The sequence below is a fragment of the Quercus lobata genome, chromosome 2 (assembly GCF_001633185.2).
Source record: "Quercus lobata isolate SW786 chromosome 2, ValleyOak3.0 Primary Assembly, whole genome shotgun sequence".
Classification (NCBI taxonomy): domain Eukaryota; kingdom Viridiplantae; phylum Streptophyta; class Magnoliopsida; order Fagales; family Fagaceae; genus Quercus; species Quercus lobata.
The window spans coordinates 88,997,432-89,019,288 of record NC_044905.1 but is presented as its reverse complement, the minus strand read 5'-3'; the positions used below and the strand labels follow the sequence as shown (position 1 = coordinate 89,019,288).

General features: G+C 39.4%; 2 protein-coding genes across 2 annotated transcripts; both read left to right on the top strand.

Moving 5' to 3' along the window:
- Positions 1 to 3,517: 3,517 nt before the first annotated feature.
- LOC115973760 lies at positions 3,518 to 5,590 on the top strand. Its single transcript, XM_031094008.1, has 2 exons — positions 3,518 to 4,725; positions 4,897 to 5,590. The coding sequence occupies exons 1-2, from the start codon at positions 3,518 to 3,520 to the stop codon at positions 5,588 to 5,590; spliced, it is 1,902 nt and encodes a 633-aa protein (XP_030949868.1).
- Positions 5,591 to 6,328: 738 nt separating this feature from the next.
- Positions 6,329 to 7,726, top strand: LOC115973743. Its single transcript, XM_031093993.1, has one exon. It carries the CDS (start codon positions 6,329 to 6,331, stop codon positions 7,724 to 7,726), a length of 1,398 nt encoding a protein of 465 aa, XP_030949853.1.
- Positions 7,727 to 21,857: the final 14,131 nt, after the last annotated feature.

The following is a 21,857-nucleotide window of genomic DNA, read 5'->3' as shown; positions in this document are numbered from 1 at the left end:
TGCTTTTACTTTGTTTGGATTTGCCTCTATTCCTCGTTGGGACACCATGAATCCCAAGAATTTTCCTGAAATAACAGCAAAAACACACTTGGCAGGGTTTAATTTCATATTGTATTTACGTAGTGTGCTGAAGGTTTCCTTGAGATCGTCCAAGTGGTTGGCTTCGTCCTTGCTTTTCACCAGTATATCGTCTATGTACACCTCCACATTCCTTCCAATCTGGTGAGAGAACATGTAGTTCACTAGTCTCTAGTAGGTGGTTCCTGCGTTCTTCAATTCAAAGGGCATAACTTTGTAATAGTATAACCCTTGGCTAGTAAGAAATGAGGTCTTTTCTTGATCATCTTCATCCATAAGAATATGGTTGTATCCAGAAAATGTGTCCATGAAACTTAAGAGCTTGTGTCCAGTAGTTAAGTCTACCAGCTGATCAATCCTCGGTAAGGGAAAGCTATCTTTTGGGCGGGCTTTGTTCAAGTCTGTGAAATCGATGCAAGTTCTCCACTTGCCATTTTCTTTACCATGGCCACGTTTGCTAGCCAATCTGGGTAGAAGACCTCCCTGTTGAAATCAGTTTCTAATAGCTTCTCTACTTCTTCAGTTATAACTTTATTGCGCTTTGGTGCAAATATTCTCCACTTCTACTGTATGGGCTTGCATTCTGGGTTGATGTTAAGATGATGCTGTATGATCTTCCTATCAATCCTGGGCATATCCTCATGTTTCCAGGTGAAAACATCTTGGTTTACCCTTAAGAAGGAGATCATCTTCTCTTTCTCTGAAGTTAGGAGTGTAGTTCCTATCTTCAATACCTTGGTCAAATCTCCTAGGACAATCTCAACTTCTTGTGGTATTTCTGATGGTTCGGGGATGGGCTCTGGTTCATTGATCACCTACATGTGGTTCTCTCATGATGCTAAGGCAGCTTAATAGCATTCTCTTGTCAGAACTTGGTCTCTTATGATTTCTCCTACTCCATGGGTTGTTGGAAACTTCACCTTCAAGTAATATGTTGATGTTATTGCTCTTAATCTATTGAGTGCAAGTCTTCCCAAGATGATGTTGTATGTTGAAGGGCAATCAACTATGAGGAAATCAATTTCCTTGGTAACCTGTGCTGGGTAAGTTCCTGCAATCACAGTTAGAGTGACGATGCCTTTAGGGACGATTCTATCCCCTGTGATGCTTACCAGAGGTGAGGTGAAAGGCCTGATCCTTTTCTTATCCAGCTTCATCTGCTGAAATGCGGGCAAATAGATGATATCCACCTAGCTTCCGTTGTCAATGAGCACCCGGTAGATGTTGAACTCTTCTACTCTGAGCATGATTACTAGTGGATCGTCATAGGATTGCCCGAAGCCGCAACCGTCTCTCTCTGAGAAGACGATGTCAAGTTCTTCATTCTTTGGCATCTTCATGAGCCACGAATGGACGTTGTTTATTTCTCTCCCCTGTGCTTTTCTCAAGGACTTGTGTTCCGCTTGCCATTAGTCCTCCCGAGATCGTCTTTATCTCTCTTGCAGGGGGTTTGCTATCCCCTGCCTCCAAAGTTCTATCCTGGTCATCCTTCCGTTGGTATCTGTGGGGCTTCGTTTTTCTGACGTACTTTTGTAACTTTCCGGGTCGGATCAAAGTCTCCACTTGGTCTTTCAAATGTCTTCACTCATCAATATGATGCCCGTGGTCCTAGTGGAACCTATAGTACTTGCTTTTGACTCTTCTTTCTACTAGAGTGCTAATTGGCTTTGGCCACCACCGGGAAGGATCGTCTCTTATCTGCATAAGGACCTGCTCATTTGGCATTATTAGAGGAGTAAAATTAGTGAACTTAGGTTTCCTTTCTGGAAGTTCATTCTTTTTCCTTGTGGTCTGCCCAACAGTTTATGTCTTCTTCTTCTTGTCGCGATTGCTGCTTGTTCCTTCGTCTTTCTTCCTTTTTCCTTTCATTTCTTTTACAAGCACTGCATCTTCTGCATTCATGTACTTTTGAGCTTTACGGAGCAACTCTGCGATTGTTTTCGGTGGACTTTTAGTGATTGAGAAGAAGAAATCTCCCGACAGCAAACCCGCTTGGAAGGTTGTTAGGATAACTTGATCTTCAGCTTCATCTACTTGCAGTAGCTCCTTATTGAATTGGGTGACATATTGTCTTAGTGATTCTCCTTCTGCTTGTTGAATGTTAAGAAGTTGGCCAGTTGGCTTTTTGTGTCTTTGACCCCTAATAAAATGACAAACAAAACCCTTGCTGAGTTGTTCAAAATCTGCAATAGTTCCTGGAGATATCTTACTGAACCATACTTTGGCTGCTCCTTTCAGTGTTGTTGGAAATGCCCTACACATCACCTCGTTTGGGGTTATCTGCAATGGCATCAGTGTCTTGAATGATTCGATGTGATCCAAGGGATCATTGGAACCGTCATACGACTCCAACTATGGGAGACTGAATTTTGGTGGAAGGGGACGGTTCAGTACTTCAGTAGTGAATGGTGAGTCCATCCTTCGAATCATCCCATCCAGATTCTCTTCACCTTTGTCCTTCATAGCATTTTTCAATTCCTCCATCTCCTTCCTCATGTTGCGAAGTTCGTTCTCCATCCTAGTGGAATCTTCTCCTAAGGTACTGTCTTGTCTGTTGGCTTAAGAGTTTGACTCTTCTTCATTTTATTTTTCACCTGTTCGCCGACGTTCTACGTTTTGGGATTCCACTGTCTTTCACAGTTTTTCATTTTGGCGAGTCAGTTTTTCCACATTGGCCAAAAGGGCTTGGATTTGTTGTTGTTGAATAGCATCTGGCTGAGGTGTGTTCTCTGCTTCCATCTCGTACTCCAAGGAACTCCTTTATCACTGGGAAAGATGGCTTGAATGATTAGCATTTCCTACAGACGACGCCAAACTAATAATGCAAAAAATCAACAGTTGAGCTCCTTGTCATAGCGAATGGACGATGCTGTGAATGAAGTCATTTCTGATACGCCCGACCAAAATGGTAGTCGTCCATACAATGTAGGATAGGGACGACCTTACTAAAATCGTCCAGAGGGAAAAGGTCGTCGCTCAAAGACTTGAACACTCGTTCCCACTCTTCGCGGAACCGTTACAAGACATTAATCAACCTTCAGACCGTTGGGAATGGCAGCTCATCATTAACACCCAGCAAGGGCGTTACTAGGCAAGATTAAAGCCTCCATCAAGACTCCACCAACGGCTAGAAGAAATCACCTGCAAGCATACATATATAAAGACTAAACCCCAAAAGGGGTGGGGTAAGAAAAACACTCTAACACTTGATTCTCATTGCTCTCTTTTGTCAATCTTTCTGACTTTGGCATCGGAGACCTTTTTGCAGGCACAACGCCGGCGAACTATTTCCTTTATTTCGTCCACGAATTGTAGAAGATTGGATTGGTGAGGGACGGCTTCCATTTGGACGATCATAATATTCTGACGATCAGTTCGTCATCAGTTTGGCGCCGTCTGTGGGGACGACGATTCAACACGTGATCTGTCTCCAATCCAAATGGAATCCAGTACAAACCCAGATCTTGCTGCGCTGGCCCTACAAATCCAGTCACTATCACTAACTGTGGAAGAACTCACAAGACAGAACCAAAAGATGAAGCAACGACTGCTGCAGGAAAGTAATCGTACAGACAGGGGAGACAACGAAGACAGCAACAGAAGGCGAACCAGCACTCCAGAGGAAGCAAGCTCAGATCTTTTAAGAGAGATGAGGAAAGAGATGGACGAACTAAGAAACGCCATCAAAGGAAAGACGGACCAAAGTTTGGAGAGAATCGTCCGGAAGACGGATTCACCCTTTACCATAGCCGTCCAGGAGTGCCCTGTTCCCTCAAAGTTTCGTCTACCCCAGCTGGAACCTTTCGACGGGCTGAAAGACCCCTTGGATCACTTGAACACCTTCAGGACGACCCTAGGCCTCCAACAGCCGCCTGACGAGATCTTGTGTCGCTCATTCCCTACGACCCTCAAAGGAGCAGCCAGGGAATGGTTCAACAAGTTGCCAACATCGTCCATTGACAATTTCGAGCAGTTGAGCAGTTCCTTTGTCCGTCATTTCGTAGGCAGGCAGCGACTAAAGAGAACTGCCGACCACCTGCTTACCATCAGACAAGGAGAGAAGGAACCACTGAGGTCTTACATGACACGTTTCACCCAAGGAATGCTGGAAATAGACGAGACAGATGATAAGGTACATCTCACGACCTTCAAGGCAGGATTGAAGTCCAGGGATTTTGTGGCATCCTTGGCAAAGAACCCCCCTAAGACGATGGCCGAGGCGCTGTTGAAAGCCCAGAAGTACATGAACGCGGAAGAAGCCCCAACAGCTATTGACGGAGCAGATAAGAGTAGGGAAAAGAAGAAAGAAAAAGAGGACGATCGAAGAGGGCTAAAACGAGATCGGGCTGATAGACGAATTGACGATGGAAATCGAAGGAGGGAGGACAAAAACCCTCGTCCATCAAAATTCACCCCGCTGGTGATGCCAGTCGATCAAATTCTAACGGAAATAAGGGACGACCTGTCCCTAAAGTGGCCAAAACCACTCCATTCAGCACCTGGATTGCGCAATAAGAGGAAATACTGCCGTTTCCACAAGGATCACGGGCATTATACAGAGGACTGCAGGGACCTAAAAGAACAGATTAAGGAGCTCATCCGTAACGGGAAACTACAACAATATGTAAAAAGGGGGGATTTCAGCAGGTACGGACAGAAAAGCTAGCCAGTTAATACACGGAGAGACGAAGATCGCCTCCAACCTCGTCCACAAAGCGCACTGGGGGAAATAAAGACCATTGCTGGGGGACTGACCACCGGGGGATCATTCAAGTCTCTCAGGAAATCATACCAAAGACAGGTAAACAATGTCCACAGCATACCTCCATCAAAGCAAAGACGCACCAGTGAGGACTTGCATTTCTCTGAGGAAGATGCCAGATGTGTGAAGCAGCCCCATGATGACCCACTCGTCATTATGATCATGATCGAGGGGTTCAACACGCGAAGAGTCCTGGTCGACGGCGGAAGCTCAGTAGACATAATCTATCTTCCTGCTTTCCAACAACTGAAGCTGGACCCAAAAAGGCTCCGTCCTTTTGAGTCTCCCCTCGTTAGTTTCAGCGGAGACAAAGTATACCCTAGAGGAATCGTGGCGTTGACAGTAACAGCCGGGTCATACCCCCTGCAGGTAACCAACCAGCACAATTTTCTCATAGTAGACTCACCCTCGTCCTACAACGTGATCATAGGGAGACCAATGCTTAATCGTTGGAAGGCTGCTATCTCCACCTACTGCTTAAAGGTGAAGTTCCCAACAGAACGTGGTGTCGGGGAGATTAAAGGAGATCAAGTACTGGCAAGAGAATGCTACCATGCCGTCCTGGCTTCAAAAGAAAACCATACGTGGACGATTGAAGAGAAAACACCAGAGATTATGGAGAAACTTGAAACGGTAGAGCTGGCTAAAGGGAATCCTCCAAAGACGACCCAAATAGGGACGAGCATGAGTCAAAAGACGAAAGGTGAAATCGTCAGCTTTCTGAAAAGTAACCTCGATATATTCGCGTGAAGCCACGAGGATATGCCCAGGATCCCAACGAGCCTTATCCAGCATCACCTGAATGTTGATCCAGGGAAGAAACCTGTCCAGCAGAAAAGGAGAGTCTTTGCTCCCGAGCGAAACAAGGCAGTGATGGACGAGGTAAATAAATTGCTTGCAACAAAATTCATCCGAGAAGTCCACTACCCAGAGTGGTTGGCCAACGTAGTCATGGTCAAAAAAGCAAATGGGAAGTGGAGAATGTGTGTCGACTTCACAGATCTGAACCAAGCCTGCCCAAAAGACAGCTTCCCACTGCCCAGAATCGACCAGCTAGTGGACTCCACAGCAGGGCACAAACTTCTCACATTTATGGACGCGTTTTCGGGATATAACCAGATACAAATGGCTGAGGAAGACCAAGAGAAGACCGCTTTTATCACCAGCCAGGGACTTTACTGCTACCAAGTCATGCCTTTTGGGCTCAAGAACGCAGGGGCCACCTATCAAAGATTGGTAAACCAGATGTTCGAGAAGCAAATCGGGAGAAATATGGAGGTTTATGTTGACGATATGCTCGTCAAGAGCAAGGAGGAAGAGAACCATCTGGACGACCTTAGAGAGACGTTCAATACTCTCAGGCGGTACAGCATGAAGCTCAATCCGTCCAAATGCGCCTTTGGAGTTTCCTCGGAAAAGTTTCTCGGGTTTGTAGTATCGTAGAGAAGGATTGAAGCAAACCCCGAGAAAGTCAGGGCCATCCTGGAAATGTCTTCACCCAGGACGGTCAAAGAAGTGCAGTCCCTCACAGGGAGAATTGCGGCCCTCAATAGGTTCGTCTCAAAGGCCACGGACAAATGCCTCCCATTCTTCAAGACTTTGACGAAGGCGTTTTTGTGGACGGAGGAATGCGAAACGGCGTTCCAAAAACTGAAACGATATCTTAGCAACCCGCCCCTCTTAAGCCCGTCCAAAGAAGGTGAAGATCTATTCCTGTACTTAGCCGTCTCGGTCACGGCTGTCAGCGCGGCATTGATTAGAGAAGATGATGGTTTGCAACTTCCCGTGTATTACGTCAGCCAGGCCTTCCAGGGTGCCGAGGCGCGGTACCCTCGTATAGAGAAGATCACCTTTGCCCTAATTATGGCTTCGAGAAAACTTCGTCCATATTTTCAAGCCAATCCCATCATCGTGATGACGGATCAGCCTATAAAAAAGGCAATGAACAAGCCCGAAGCGGCAAGAAGAATGGTGCAGTGGGCAGTCGAGCTCAGCCAGTTCGACATAAAATATCATCCAAGGACAGCGATAAAAGCACATGCATTGGCCGATTTTATAGCGGAATTCACCGTCCCTGGAATCGTAGAGAATATCTGGACGGTTAATACTGACGGATCGTCCACTCAACGGGGAGGCAGAGCAGGCATCGTCCTCACTTCCCCAGAAAAGAACGTCCTCAAGTATGGAGTCCAACTTAAATTCTCCGTAACCAATAATGAAGCAAAATATGAGGCCTTGTTGGCGAGATTGAGAGTAGCCCGGGCCCTAGGAGCTGAGAATGTTGTACTCAAAAGCGATTCCCAACTCGTCATTGGACAAGTAAAAGGGGAGTATGAAGCAAAGGAGGCTAGGATGCAGAAATACCTCAAGCTGACGAACCAATTGATTAGCTCCTTTAATTACATAGAGTTCGTCCAGATCCCCAGGGATCAGAACGCAGAAGCTGACGAGGTGGCCCGAAGTGCCTCGACGGAGAACGAAAGTAAGAGGTTTGATTGGAAGATAGAAGAACAAAACTGTCCTAGCATACAGAAACTCCAAATTTCCTCCGTCCACACAGAACATGGATGGACGAGCCCGATATTCACATTCCTTCAAGAAGGACGACTACTGCCTGATCCAGAAGAAGCTAAAAAGGTACGGAATCGAGCAGCCAGATTTACGATCCTTAATGACGAACTCTACAAAAGGGGCTACTCCCAACCGTATCTGAGATGTGTTGAAAAGGAGGAAGCCAGGTACATCCTTGAAGAAGTACATGGGGGAATCTGCGGAGATCACACGGGGGCAAAGTCCCTCGTCAGGAAGATCATGAGAGCAGGCTACTTTTGGCCAACAATGCAACGAGACGCAGCTGATTTCGTGAGGACGTGTGACAGTTGCTAGAGATATGGGAATGTTCAAAGAATCCCCGAGGAAAAGATGACCACAATATCGTCTCCATGGCCATTCGCACAGTGGGGGATCGACATCATGGGCCCCTTACCTCCGAGAAAGAGACAGGTGAAGTTCCTGCTGGTCGCCATCGACTACTTCACAAAATGGGTGGAGGCAAAAGCTTTGGCAACAATCACCGAAGCAAAGGTACAAAATTTTGTTTGGAAAAATATTGTTTGCAGGTTCCGGATACCAAGGACGATCATATCAGACAACGACCGTCAGTTTTGACAGCCAAAGCTTTAGGTCATTTTGCTCGAGCTTAGGCATCAAAAACAAGTACTCATCACCAGGTCATCCCCAGGCCAACGGACAGACGGAAGTAACTAACCGGACCCTGCTCAAGATCATCAAGTCCCGGTTGGTGGGGGCAAAAGGAATGTGGCCTGAAGAACTACCAAGCGTCTTGTAGGCATATAGGACGACAGCGCGGACACCAACTGGAGAAACACTGTTCAAGTTGGTCTCACAAGCCTAAGGAGAGAATTTTTTGACGAGCAAACCAATGACAGCCAATTGAAAGAAAACTTAGACAGTCTGGACGAGATTAGAGATCAAGCAGCTGAAAGAATGGCCAAGTACCAGCAGAAGATAGCCGAATATTATAATCAAAGAGTGAAGCTCAGAAGATTCAACATCGGTGACCTCGTCCTCAGAAAAGTCACCCCTGCAACAAAGGATCTAGCACATGGCAAATTGGGACCGTCCTGGGAAGGTCCCTACAGAGTCGTCCATTATTCGCATCAAGGCAGTTACCACCTGGAGGACTTCGAAGGAAAAAGGCTACCTCGTCCGTGGAACGTCGAACATCTAAAGAGGTATTACGAAAAGGAACCATAAAATTCATTGTAAAACCAATTTGATACTTCTATCTTATGTAAGCAATTATTCGAATCATAAGTATCGTCCAGCATTTCTTAAGTGTTATTGAGCAAATCATGCGCCACGGTTTTCAAAGAAACGCAAAAACGAGATCGTCCCTAAAATGCTTAATGACGATAAAATTCCTTAAATGGATGTACATCGTCCCTAAAAAGCTTAATGACGATAAAATTCCTTAAATGGATGTACATCGTCGCCAAAAAGCTCACTGACGATAAAATTCCTTAAACGGATGTACATCGTCCCTAAAAAGCTTAATGACGATAAAATCCCTCCAGGGGATACACGCCGTCTCAAAAGTTAAAATTCCTTAAGCGGATATACAAAGCAAGAGGATCAAACTCCTCAAGACGACCAACACGACCTCGTCCATGCAGGACGTACAAAAAGTCAGTAAATGGGGAAACCTTTCTAAAACCCCTAGGAAAGGACAAAAATCCTTGCACAACTCATGCAATCATGAAAAGCAGAAATAAACACACAGACATTTATAGCCAAAAATCAAACATAGAGTTAAATTGTTCTGAAGACAAAAATAGGGAGGGCCCCAAAAACAGGAGGGGCATCCAAACATTAGCTGTTCTTAACTTAGTACCAAAAAAAAAAAAAAAAAAAAAAGAGAGAGAAGAAATTTTCTTTAAGCAGAGTCAAGCTATAAGGGAAATGTCATTGTCCTGAGTAGCCTGAGATGGTTCACCACCAGCAGACGCCACTGCCTGGTTCGCTTCATCCTCCTCAATCTCCTTGTCGACGGCCTCAAAGTCTAGATCTTCAAGGTTCACACCAGGACCATGCTTGAGCAAGTACCTCCGCAGCAGCTCAAACCCCTTGAAGTACCATTGGAAAAGGATGGTGTTATACTCTTCCGTGGACTGGAAGGCAGTAACGGCCTTGGCCACAGCAACCTTCATCTTTTGGGCGGCTGCAGCCAGGAGTTCATCCTTCTGCTTCAAAGATTGCCTCTCAGCGTCCAGCTACTCCATCAGTACTCGAACCTGCTCCTTGGAGACGTTGAGGGAATTCATGGTCGTGATCAAATCCTTCCGCAGGCCCGAAGCCTCAGTCTCCAAAGCTTCCACCTTCGAGTTGGCCACGACGGCCTTCTCTTCGTTCGCTAAATACTGCGTGGTGATGTGCATGGTCTCCCCCAACACCTATGGACGAGAACAGAGTCATTAAAAAATTAGCTCAATCAAAAGCAACCAAAATGGTGAAGCAGTTAGACACGAAGAAAAAGACAAGAAGTATGATGGGTCACCTGCACGAGCTTATGAACGTGACGGCTCACCATCTCGTGCGAAGGAATGCTCGTGACTTCCCTCATCTCACCAGGGGTAAAAAGCTCGTTGGCACGGTCCATGGCCATCCCAGCGTCCGACCAAACGCTGGCACCGATCTTCTCTTTCCCCTTATTAGCAGCCTTCTGCTTCTTCAAAGGACGAGTCACCTCCTCAATCGAAATGCCAGGAGATGCAGCCAGACCCTCGTCCAGATCAAGGGTAGGTGTGGACGATCCTCTCTCCACCACCTCTTTCTCCTTCTCCTTTTCTTTATCTGTGATTCTCAGCCTCTTCTGGCCTATGCTAGAAAGGGGCTCATTCTTTTTGCCCTTAATTTTGTCATACATCTCTTTGTTAAACTTCGACGTCATTTCTACACAAAAGAGGGGTAAGGACGAATAAAAAGAATGCAGATAAACACGAAGAAAAGAGATGACTTGAAGTACAACTTACGTTTTCTCTCTTCACGGTCGAGGGTACTGAGTACGTAGAGGGAAGGTTCTGGTCCCAGACAGTGACGAGCTAAGGTACGTGGATCAATCAGCTCACCAAAATCTTTAATCGTCCTTGCGTACTTGATCGCAGCCTGCACTCGCTCTACAAATTTAGCCTCAAGCTCTGGACGATCTTTCACTGCAAAGGACGACATCAATTAAAAAAAAAAAAAAAAAGGGGGCCAACAACATTGGGGTAAACGCACCAATCAAAGGGGTCTCCCATCGTCGCAGCAACCTAGGTACGTTCCCCTACAGATCATCAGGCAATGTTTCCCAACTGTCCCCACATACAAAGAAGTATCTTGATTTCTAGTAGCGAAAGGACGACGGAAGGTCAGCTACCAAACGAGCCTTCCTATTCCAGGGTACGAACTCATAATACCCAAATTCTCTAGACTCTTTCAAACGATACAGATGGACGAACTCATTAACTGAGATCATATCCCCGTCAGCAATGGTCATTCAAATCACCATACAACTAATTACTATTCTCCAAGAGTTAGGCATAAGTTGCCCCGGTGCAAGGTTAAAATGGTAAAGAAGCTCCATTATGAACGGATGGACGGGAAATCGGAGGCCACATGAAAAAGCAGCCTCGTAAAAGCAAACTTTTCCGTGGGCAAAGGCGCAAGCCTTTTCGCCCTTCCTGGGTAGGCGAGCCTTAGTTCCCTCTAGAAATTGGAATCTGTCCTTAAATTTACTAAAAACCTCAACTTTCAAGGAACAATTTTCCTTGAGGGCATGAAATTGACGGACCGTCGCTGGAGCAGGAGAATGGGAGGACGAAGGAGCACAGGAAAGCGCGGTGGTCGTTGCGACGATCCCGGCCTCTTCCTCAACCACGTTTGAGGACGAACCCCTCTCTAAATCACCTAACCCTTCTTCTAAACCCATATTTTCCTCTCTTAGGAGCCCTCTAATAGACCGAAACCAAGCTTGAGACTCTAACAAAAGAGGGTATAAAACACCCAATGCCGAACCTAACCCGGTACCCCTACTAACAAATTCCTCAACTAGTGGGTACGAACCGGCAAGCGAAGGCGCACCCAATAGGTCACCGGAAAGCTCTACCAAGGAACGTAAGCGGGCAAGGAGAAAAGCTACGGAAGGGAAGTTACGCCTAACTTCGAAATTATCCACCATTAAAGAAAAAAGAAAAAAAAACTAACACCACCACTCAGTAAGAAGAGAGAATAGTACGGAGAGGAAAAGGAACTTAAGTGACCCAAATGCAAGGAAAATCCAGAAAGGAAAGAAAAGCGTAAATGGGGATGGGTGTACCTGGAAGTTAGGGAGAAAACTGAGGAGGTGAGGAGCAAAATACGCGTAGGAGAGATCAACCGCACAGAGAATGGGGAAATGGAAAAAGGAAAAGACAAAAAATCAAAGGACTCTGCCTTGGAAAGTGCGGGAAAACTGAAAAGGCACTCATCGAAAACGAGGCACTCCCACCAATAGAAATCAAACACGTGGCACTGAGAGGAGCCACAGCCGCCACTACACAATCAATGCGGAGCAGAACTCCAAGCGCCATAACTGAAAAAAATAAATAAATCAAAAATAATGATAATAACAATCTTTTCATATTCCTATAATCGTCCAAGAAATGGACGACCATGGAATAGGGGGCAGCTGATACGCCCGACCAAAATGGTAGTCGTCCATACAATGTAGGATAGGGACGACCTTACTAAAATCGTCCAGAGGGAAAAGGTCGTCGCTCAAAAACCTGAACACTCGTTCTCACTCTTCGCGGAACCGTTACAAGACATTAATCAACCTTCAGACCGTTGGGAATGACAGCTCATCATTAACACCCAGCAAGGGCGTTACCAGGCAAGATTAAAGCCTCCATCAAGACTCCACCAACGGCTAAAAGAAATCACCTGCAAGCACACATATATAAAGACTGAACCCCAAAAGGGGTGGGGTAAGAAAAATACTCTAACACTTGATTCTCATTGCTCTCTTTTGTCAATCTTTCTGACTTTGGCATCGGAGACCTTTTTGCAGGCACAACGCCGACGAACTATTTCCTTTATTTCGTCCACAAATTGCAGAAGATTGGATTGGTGAGGGACGGCTTCCATCTGGACGATCATAATATTCTGACGATCAGTTCGTCATCAATTTCTATAGAGAGAGAACCTGCAAAATGAACTAGGTGGAAGAGTAACACGCCGGTGTGGCATCAATCAAACCGTCTCCAATGCTTAAGTTAGTAAGGGAGAAAGATTTTAGGGAGAAAGATTTTTGAGAGAAATAGACTGGAGAGTGATTTCTGTAGAGTGTTTGTGTGTAATTGATCATACATTGGGTTTCTGGTGCTTTCTCTTTTATAACTGAATGCCTAATCAATGGGCATGAATTGAAGTGTGAGATTCTCGTTCCACGAACCTACAATCTCCCATAATGGGTATGAATTCTAAGATTTGTACCTTTCAATTCATAAATGCCATAACTCCTATTATGCCATGACTTAAGATAATGGAAGGAGTGGGTAGGATAGATCTATATATACCAATTAAACTATATCCATTCCAAGTCATGAAAGAAAAACCTTAGAAACTCTATTATTTTAAGTACTTTGGGTTTTTGTAAGTTCTGACTTAAGTATCAGAAGAGTTTTGACCGACGCTATACTATTACTTTTGGATTGAGTTATTGTTATTTTTCAGTTTTCTAAAACTCCTGTTTGGACAAGGGAAGTGACTCACTGATATCTTTTATATAATCATGATCGTCATAGTAAATTACAATGTATACTACACTCATAATATACATAATTCATACCTAGCTCTAAAAAAAATCATACCTAATATTTTGTTTTATTTTATCTATACATCATGTTGGAAGGATCCATAAGAGAGAGGCCAACCTGATTTTGCTCAGTGACACTACATTTATTGTTTATTTATTTATTTGAATTTGTAGAGGAAGTAAAGCCTCTACGTTGACCATCTGTCCTCTAAGCTCATGTGCATTAACTCGAATTCGAAGTTTAATATTCTTATATTTATGGTCGGCTTCTTATGGTTTCTTCTGGCCCTCTGACGTTTTTGTTTCTCTCTCTCTCTCTCTCTCTCTTTGTGAAGTAAAGTCCTATGACGTAGAGATCCTTAAAAAAAAAAAAAAAAAGGTCCTATGACGTAGTAATTAACGTTTTTTTAATGTTTTTCTTACTGTGAGGGGGTGGGGTAGCCGTCCACATATGTTCTTTTTGCTTGCTTGTCAGTTGTCACCAACCCGCGCGTTTAACTAGAACCAGGTCACTCCCCATTCCACTGCCAAAACTTGGTTAGCAATAGAGATGTGGAATGGATCTTATAAAAAAAGGAACAATGATTTTAATAATTTTATTATTCAATTTAATGGCACACAAATTTTCACAAATTTTTTCTTAATTAGTTATATATTTTATTGTAATTAGTACATAATAAAAATAAGGTCATGGTTAGGTCATATGAAAATATTTTTACTTCAATAAAAATTTACATCTATATATATATATATATAATTAAAGCCACAATTAAGAGAAAATCTAATTGGATTCTAAATTGAATTTTAATTGTGGTCTAATTTTGTGTCATATGTCCTATTTAAGATTTTTAAAAATTTTATTTTCATAGGTGAGTTAATGTTGTGCGAAAAACGAAAATTCAATATAATTAAATAAAAAGAATAAATTCATGTGTATATAAAAAAACAAGAGAGAGAGAGAGAGAGTAAAACTCATTTATGACTTAAAAAATGTGAACTCTTATACGATGTATAATTTAGAAATTTATTAGATAGTCTGGAAGTATACTTCATCTCTCTCACATGGAGTTGAGCCCTATGGTGGATGGGACTCGTCCCTATGTGAGAGGAAATGAGTATATTTCCGGAGTACCCATTAATAACTCATATAATTTGAACTCATATATGTGTGTAATTGTGATTATCTTTAATTGTACCGTGTATATGCATGAGTTATACATTAGTAATAATAAAATGCAATCATAATAAAAAGTAAATATAGTAGAATGCATTTGAAACATTTTCTCTGTATTCTTACAAGCTAATACCCTTGCTGACAGGGGCGGAGCCACTTTAAAAATACTTTAATACTATACATAACTATTTAACATTTTAATTATTAGCCTACAAAAATGGGACTTGGCCCCCCCAAATATTTGAGCTAGTCCAATGATGTTCTTAAAAAAGTTTTCCAATTGATCTAGTAGTTATAGAGAATATATTTTTTTTTCTCACATTTATTTTTTATTGTAAAATGTGTTTTTGTGTCTATTAAAGTCTTGGATCTTTCATATCTTTGAATACTTCATTAGTTCAATTAAAATTTTTTTACTCACTTTGGTAGACAATTTGGTAACTTATATTAAAAATGAAAATTTTAAGGATTCACTATGAAAGATACTAAATTATATGTGTGTATGGATGTATGTGCTTATGTGTGTTTATGAAAGTTTGTATAAACTAATAAATTAGTATCATAAGTTGGCCCCCCCAAACAAAAATTTCTGGCTACGCCCCTGCTTGTTGAATTGGGGTTGCACATATCAAACCAACCTTTGCCACAACTCAAATGTAACTATTTTTGGCACTAGGATTTTGCAACACATCTATAATCCCTAACAAACATAAAAGTGATATAACTTCTAGCAAAAGTTAAAGGTTTACTTTCGCAAATGTTCGTGACAACCCAAATAGAGCATTTTGGATAAGTGCAATTAAATGTGTCTTTCATTGAAATTGGATGGAATCATGTGCGTGGTATTTCACTTGCAAATACTAAAGTATTGGTTTAAATTTAGCACACCATTGACCTTTTGTTTTATTTTATTATTATTTAAGAATACTAAGTATTTTTAACACACACACGGAGAGAAGGGAGAAGGTTTTTTAAAGAAACTTACAGTGGTGTATATCCAACATGACCTAACTCTTGGATACACAGCACAGACTTTAAGCCTCTTTAACTCACACTTATTTTTCAATGTGAGATTAACCCACTGTTTTTTCTTTTGAGATGCTTATATTAATTGAAGGTTTAAAACAAAAATTCCTTCCTATAAATATGCATGATGATATCAATATTTAGGGGTGGCAATTCGTGTTAGGTTTGTGTCATGTCGATTCATGAGTATTTAACTATATGGGTCAATAATAATTCAACACATTTATTAAACATGTCAAGATTTCTCAATCCTAACATGACTTGTTTATCAAATGATTCACTCGCATCGATCCGTTTATTAGATTTTATCAAACCTAAAAAAATACAAATTTTAGTATTAACCAAATTGATCTTGTTAGGTTCTAAAAGTTTAGAACAATTGGCAAATTGTGAACAAAAATTTGTTTAGATATAGATCCTAGAGTCTATAGGTATTATTAGACAATGCTCAAGGTGATTCAAGTTAAGATTCAAGAACATACAAGCTGTAAGAAGAAGATTTCATAATCTATCTGGTTCGACAGATCGAGAGAATTTTAATTAAGTCCAAACAGCAGTTCAAGCCTATTAAGGATTAAGGTTTCAGATCTACTTCTCCTAGTATATAAAGGAAACCCTAAACACATTTTTATAAGGCTTTTTAGAGAGATTAGAGTGCATCTTGTGCCTCTTTTATAAATCTAGGGTTTTGTACCCAAAAGCTCTCTCATGTCTTCTACTAGTGTTATTCCTTGAAGAATCTCAAGATCCGGTGTTGTAGAAGTTGTTGCATACAAGATCAACATTTAAGGAGATCCAAAACCTTTGAATGGAGTCTCAAAGTCACAAGCAGGTGAGTTTGTGTTGTTGCAAAGGCCAAGGAAAGAAGTAGTCTGTGGACTCGAAGCTATCATGGGGTCGTGGTAGTAAGTTTTTTGCTCAAGGTAGCAATAGAATGTTTGTGGTCTAAGTTCTATTGTACAAACTTCAATTCTTTCATAGTGGATTTGCTTTTTACCTTGAGGATAGCTAGGTTAAATCCTCCCCAGGTTTTTTACCGGTTTAGTTTTCTTAGGTTATCATATTGTTGTGTTCTTTATTTTTCGCACTTTACAATAATATGATATATGTGTGTTAACCTAGATTTGATAATTTGACTAAGTAATCACTTGGCTAATTAATTAGGTTAATCTGGTTGTGTTTTAAGGGGTCTAAAAACGAACAGATCTGAACTATGAAAAACCAAACAAATTTAAAACTAATGAGTAACTGCATCACAAACAATCATTCAAACTAAAACATATCTCAATCTCACAAATAATCAATTACAATATGTCAAATAAAATAAATCACAACAACTAAGATATATTGGTAAAATGACATTTAATTAAACAGGTAAAAAGAGTTCCATAGTTTGGACACAAACACTACACATTTATTAAATAAGTTAGTTATGTCAATCCAAATATAACACGAACCCATTAAGCTTCAACCTATAACTTGTTAATTTCATGTCGAGTTCATAAGTCACGCCGAATTTTGCCACCCTTATCAATATTTGACAAAAGACTTAATATTACAATCTAAGTGGGGTATTGTTATAATTTATAAATCTAGTATCGATTGTGATATGAAAGGAATTGGGTTTGTGTATTAATTAAACTTGTCCCACATGGAAATATTACAAAATGTTTGATATATATATATATATATATATATATTTATAGGAATTGGTTTTGTGTATTAAATAAACTTGTCCCACATGGAATCATTACAAAATGTTTGATATATATATATATATATATATGTCACATAGACACTAAGATATAAAATAGATGAGAGGATCTATGGACATGTGGTACTAGAACACACATGGCGTGTGGCGCAATGTGACACTTGGATAAATGGTAGGTGTGCATGTGGAAGCTATTTATGCATAAATAACTAATTTTTTGAAGGGTTATGAATTAACAAAGTGCAATCTAAAACATAATGTTCATTTAAGAGTGTTTGAGTTACGTTTTCTTATTTTAGAGTGTTTAAATATTGAATTTAGAAAACTCCTCTTATTAGTTTTACAGTTTTCAAATAACATTACTCAATGACACTTTTATAAATATTTAAAAAGTGTGGGACCCACTTGATAAAACTTAACATAACTACAACTCTCTCTCTCTCTCTCTCTCTCTCTCTCTCATGCACACCTCATCTTTTTCTTTTTCTTTTTCTTTTTTTATTCTTTCTCTTTTCCTCCCTTCTCTCTCACTTGTACTACTTGAATAAATATTTATAAAATAATTGTACTTGTTAGAAAGTTACCACTTAAAAAAAAAATACATACTAATATCAAACATACAATTATTATTTTTTCACATTTTAAAATATGTTGTTTGAAATATGGTACCAAACTTTTTTTTTTTTTTTTTTTTTTGCATTATGAGTACTTTAAACATGTATTTTCACAACACTTTTTAAACCACAATTTTCATATTATTTTGAACAACAATACTTAAAAGCTACTACCAAACAAACCCTTTTATTCTTAGTTGAATTGTTTTATAACTACAACAAAATATCACAATATTTTCACAATACGAGATCTAAGCTTATCATGGATTAGAATAATTTTTTTTTTTATCAGAAAAAAAAAAAAAAAGTTGTAGAAATAGTGGTGAGATTTTATTGTGTGGCAACATTTTTTTTTTCTTTTTTAAGTAGCTAGCAAGGAAAAAGTAATCTTAATTTATCTTAGGCACACGTGAATTTCAGTTTCTCCAACATTGCTTTCAGTTAGCATGATACATTGTAATCATGTCGGCGGTTTCCAACGCGCGTGAAGAGGTTGTTTTTTCTCCTTTTGAAACATCTTTAGACGTCGATTGCGCGTTATTGTACATGTGTGTTTGGTTACGCGTTATTGTACATGTGTGTTTGGTTACTTTGGTATTTTCCTCAACCACACGTGATAAGAAGAAACAAACGAAAACACAGCAGGATATAAAAATGTTTTATAACCTACAAATTATTATTAATATTTTCAATGTAATTTATAATATAGATATAGGAGTATGTTATAATTTAAACCTCCTCTAACTTATAAAATTTATTTTATAACTTATGAATCTATAGGATATAAAAATGTGATTTCCTCTTTTTAGTTTTGTATGCTTTTATACTTTTGGAATCCATCTTTTGGCATTCAAACTTAAGGCCAAAGGAATGGAAGACCCAAAAAGAAAAATAAAATAAAAAGAAAGGATATTGCATTTCTTTTTCATCTTTTAGCAAAAGGAAACAGCTTATACATTAGAAATTGTCCTCTCTCATCCTAATAAGCTTACCTTTGTTGTGTTCCAAGGGCACGTGGCAGCTAAGCAAATTACTATAGTAAGATATTTCATTTGAATTCAAGTAAAGTAGTCATTGTTTAATTTGAATTCAAAGTGGCTGAGCATAATTTGAATTGTTATCAATAATATCTTCCTACTATCTATGAGATAAGATTAGGAGATTAGGTTGCTTGTTATTAGAGGAATTGTAATCCTTTTTTTTTTTTCTCATTTGGATGACTATAGCCTATAGGTGTAATTTAAAGTCTTTAAATTGAGCAATACACGAAAAAGGGACCAATCAGAAAATTAAACCCCCAAAAAATTTAATCAAGTTCAATCCACTAAGTTATCTTTACAATTATCAAACTTTTATACTAGTTCATAACTTCCTCAAACCAATTGGGTTTAACGACTTTAGTCAGACCCAAGAAGAGAGCATAATTAGGACAAAAATCTAGTATTATGAAAAAAGACAAAAAAAAAAAAAAAAAAAATCCGGGTATCAATTAGGATTAGAATGTCCTTTGAATAACTTTTGTCACCATTTTGAAGCTCTTGTTTTTGTTTTATGTTTTTTACATTTTGAAAAACTGTTCCTCCCTCTTATGGTTTGGATATACATATACGTATATATATATATATATATATACTTTTTTTTTCCCCTCTTAAAACCTTTTGGAGAAAGTTGGATTTGGAAGGAAGTCAGGAACAAGCTTCTGTTTGGGCTTTTTTTTCTGCTTGCTCTGCATTTAAGAAGTTTGTAGTTGGAGGAAAAAAAGGTTTCAAGTCTCTTTTTAACTTTTTGGGATTTATGAATTCTGTGTGCATCTGACACGTAAAACATGACCATGAGACCAAAGTAAAAGACGCGCAAACGACCAACTTTAGAATGTGCAATTATTTTACCAAGAAACAATGTAGTATTTACTCAAGTTGTATGATTGCCGATTGAACATGTTCATTATAGCGTGCTCTTAGCAAACAAAATGAAGCTGCCGATTGAGAACCCATTTGATAAGAATATGAATCGCTATCATAGAATTGGAAAAATTACATGTGGTATTATTCCCATATTGAATTCAAAACAGTGATCAATTAGCAAGAGAGAAGGAGCAAATTAAGAATTGGTAGGAAGAAATGAGTGGTATTACTGTTTCTGGGCATTGCTGAGTTAATAATCAAGTGTAATAAGACAAGAAGCAAATGGTATTTAGTACTGTTCTAATCAATTAGTTGATTAGAGCTGTTCTTTTTAATATTTAAAAAAAAAAATTTTAAGGTATGGTTGGAAGAAAATCTGTTCCTTTCTCTCATATTAGTTAGAAACATTGCTTAATGATATTATACTTTGAAGTTAATTATTTAGGGAGTACTAAAAGAAGTAAATGGGATAAATTAGAATGCAAGGTTCTTCTTAATCAGCCTCAGCTAACAATCTTTTAAGAGATGTTTCATTGTCTATTTCCCCTCTTCAGAAATAGACTCAAGACTTTTATATCAAGCAATAATCATGGTTATTTATTTCTTTGAATAATCCTGATGGGTTGCTTTCCAAAAAAAAAACCTGATGGGTCAAGTTGATTATGGGAATCTAAGCAAAGTTTAATTACAAAAAAGTATTATAAGGGAAAATGGAAAAAAAAGAAAGGAAAGTGCTGACATTATGAAAGAGATAGAATTAGAAGAAGAAGACAATGAAAACATAGGTGGAGGCTCTTTGTTTGTTGAAGTGCACATAGGTTAAGGAAAGCTGAGTTCTAAAGAAAATTATTGGCCTATAGAAAATTAATGAAGTCTAAAGGATTCTCTTTGGAGTAGTTGAACCTGACTTGGATTCTCTTTAGAGCTGTCTTGAAGAAACTAGTGTTCGATTATTATGCTTAAATTGAATTAAGAAAAGTAATATCTTTTGCTTTACCCACTGCTATGATCCACGTAAGGGAGTCTACTTTTACATCTCTCGTTTGTTGAATCCACACAAGTCACAGTAAGGCATGTCTTCTGGCAATCATTCAGGGTGACCTATTAACCTTTCAATTGGTTTGGTAAGGCTGGACCCTCTTGTGGCTTTTCAATGAGCGACTAATTTCAGTGTGCAATATGATTGATACAAGTATCACATAAGACTTTGCTTAGCTGAGTTAAGTTGACCTACAACAGTGAAAGGCAAAAATATTGAATATCCCAAACAAGTGCACTAACTTCTGCTGCATATATACTATAATTTGGTATTAGCTTAAGCCCATTGTATGATTCTCCTAGTTAGAAGTATGTTAAACAATTAAATTCTTCATTTTCTAATAGTTTAAACTTTTGGATAATTTATCATGTACCTTCTATCACTTATTAAGGGAGAATTTGGGCCCACATGAGAGGGGAATGTTAGCATTATGTTAAATAATTAAATTTATCATTTTCTAACAACTTAAATTTTTGTGAAAATCGGTAATTTATCATTCCTATTTCAGTCGCACAACAAAGCTGCTATACTTGTTTTGTATTCTTCTAATGTTGCAATGCATCATAATTTAGCCTCCAAACTTCCATAGGTAGCCTCAAGTGATTTTGCATCAGGTTTCACCGACTTTGTGAATTAATTCTGGTTACCTTTTAGTGTTCCTAATAAGCCTTGCCAACTTTGGCCCAAAATCTCCAACAGGTTGGCAACAGTCCCTTGAAGCATTTCTTGTTTCATGCTTTCCTATACAATGTCAAGAATGATGGCAGCAATGAAAATGAAGTACTAAACTACTAATGAGATTTTGAATCATCAAATACCCAATAAGGGGTTAACTAATAAGTTTATGAACTCATAACTTAATCTTAACATGCAACAGATGGCATTAAAAAGCCAATTCAAAACATCACACAAGTTAAAACTTGTAAATTTTGAAATTTCATTTTGTTTGATTAAGAAGAGCATGTTAATAAACAAATTGTTAGTAGTTAGAATATTATCCAATAGATAATGTCTTTTGGGGGGTTTTTAAAAATTTTATTAGTATTATTTTTTGTAATAGTAGCAAGGGGAATGGGCAACAGGGAAGAAGGGGTATCTTTTATATAAAACTCAGTCAATGAGAAAATGAGAAAGGGAATAATATATTTGTTAGATGACTATTATATCCTCAAACAATCAAAAAAATGACT

Coding starts and splice junctions, on each gene's coding strand:
- LOC115973760 (XM_031094008.1), top strand. CDS start 3,518: ATGGAATCCAGTACAAACCCAGATCTTGCTGCGCTGGCCCTACAAATC. Junction 4,726..4,896: donor AAAAGGGGGGATTTCAGCAG/GTACGGACAGAA, acceptor CAATGTCCACAG/CATACCTCCATCAAAGCAAA.
- LOC115973743 (XM_031093993.1), top strand. CDS start 6,329: ATGTCTTCACCCAGGACGGTCAAAGAAGTGCAGTCCCTCACAGGGAGA.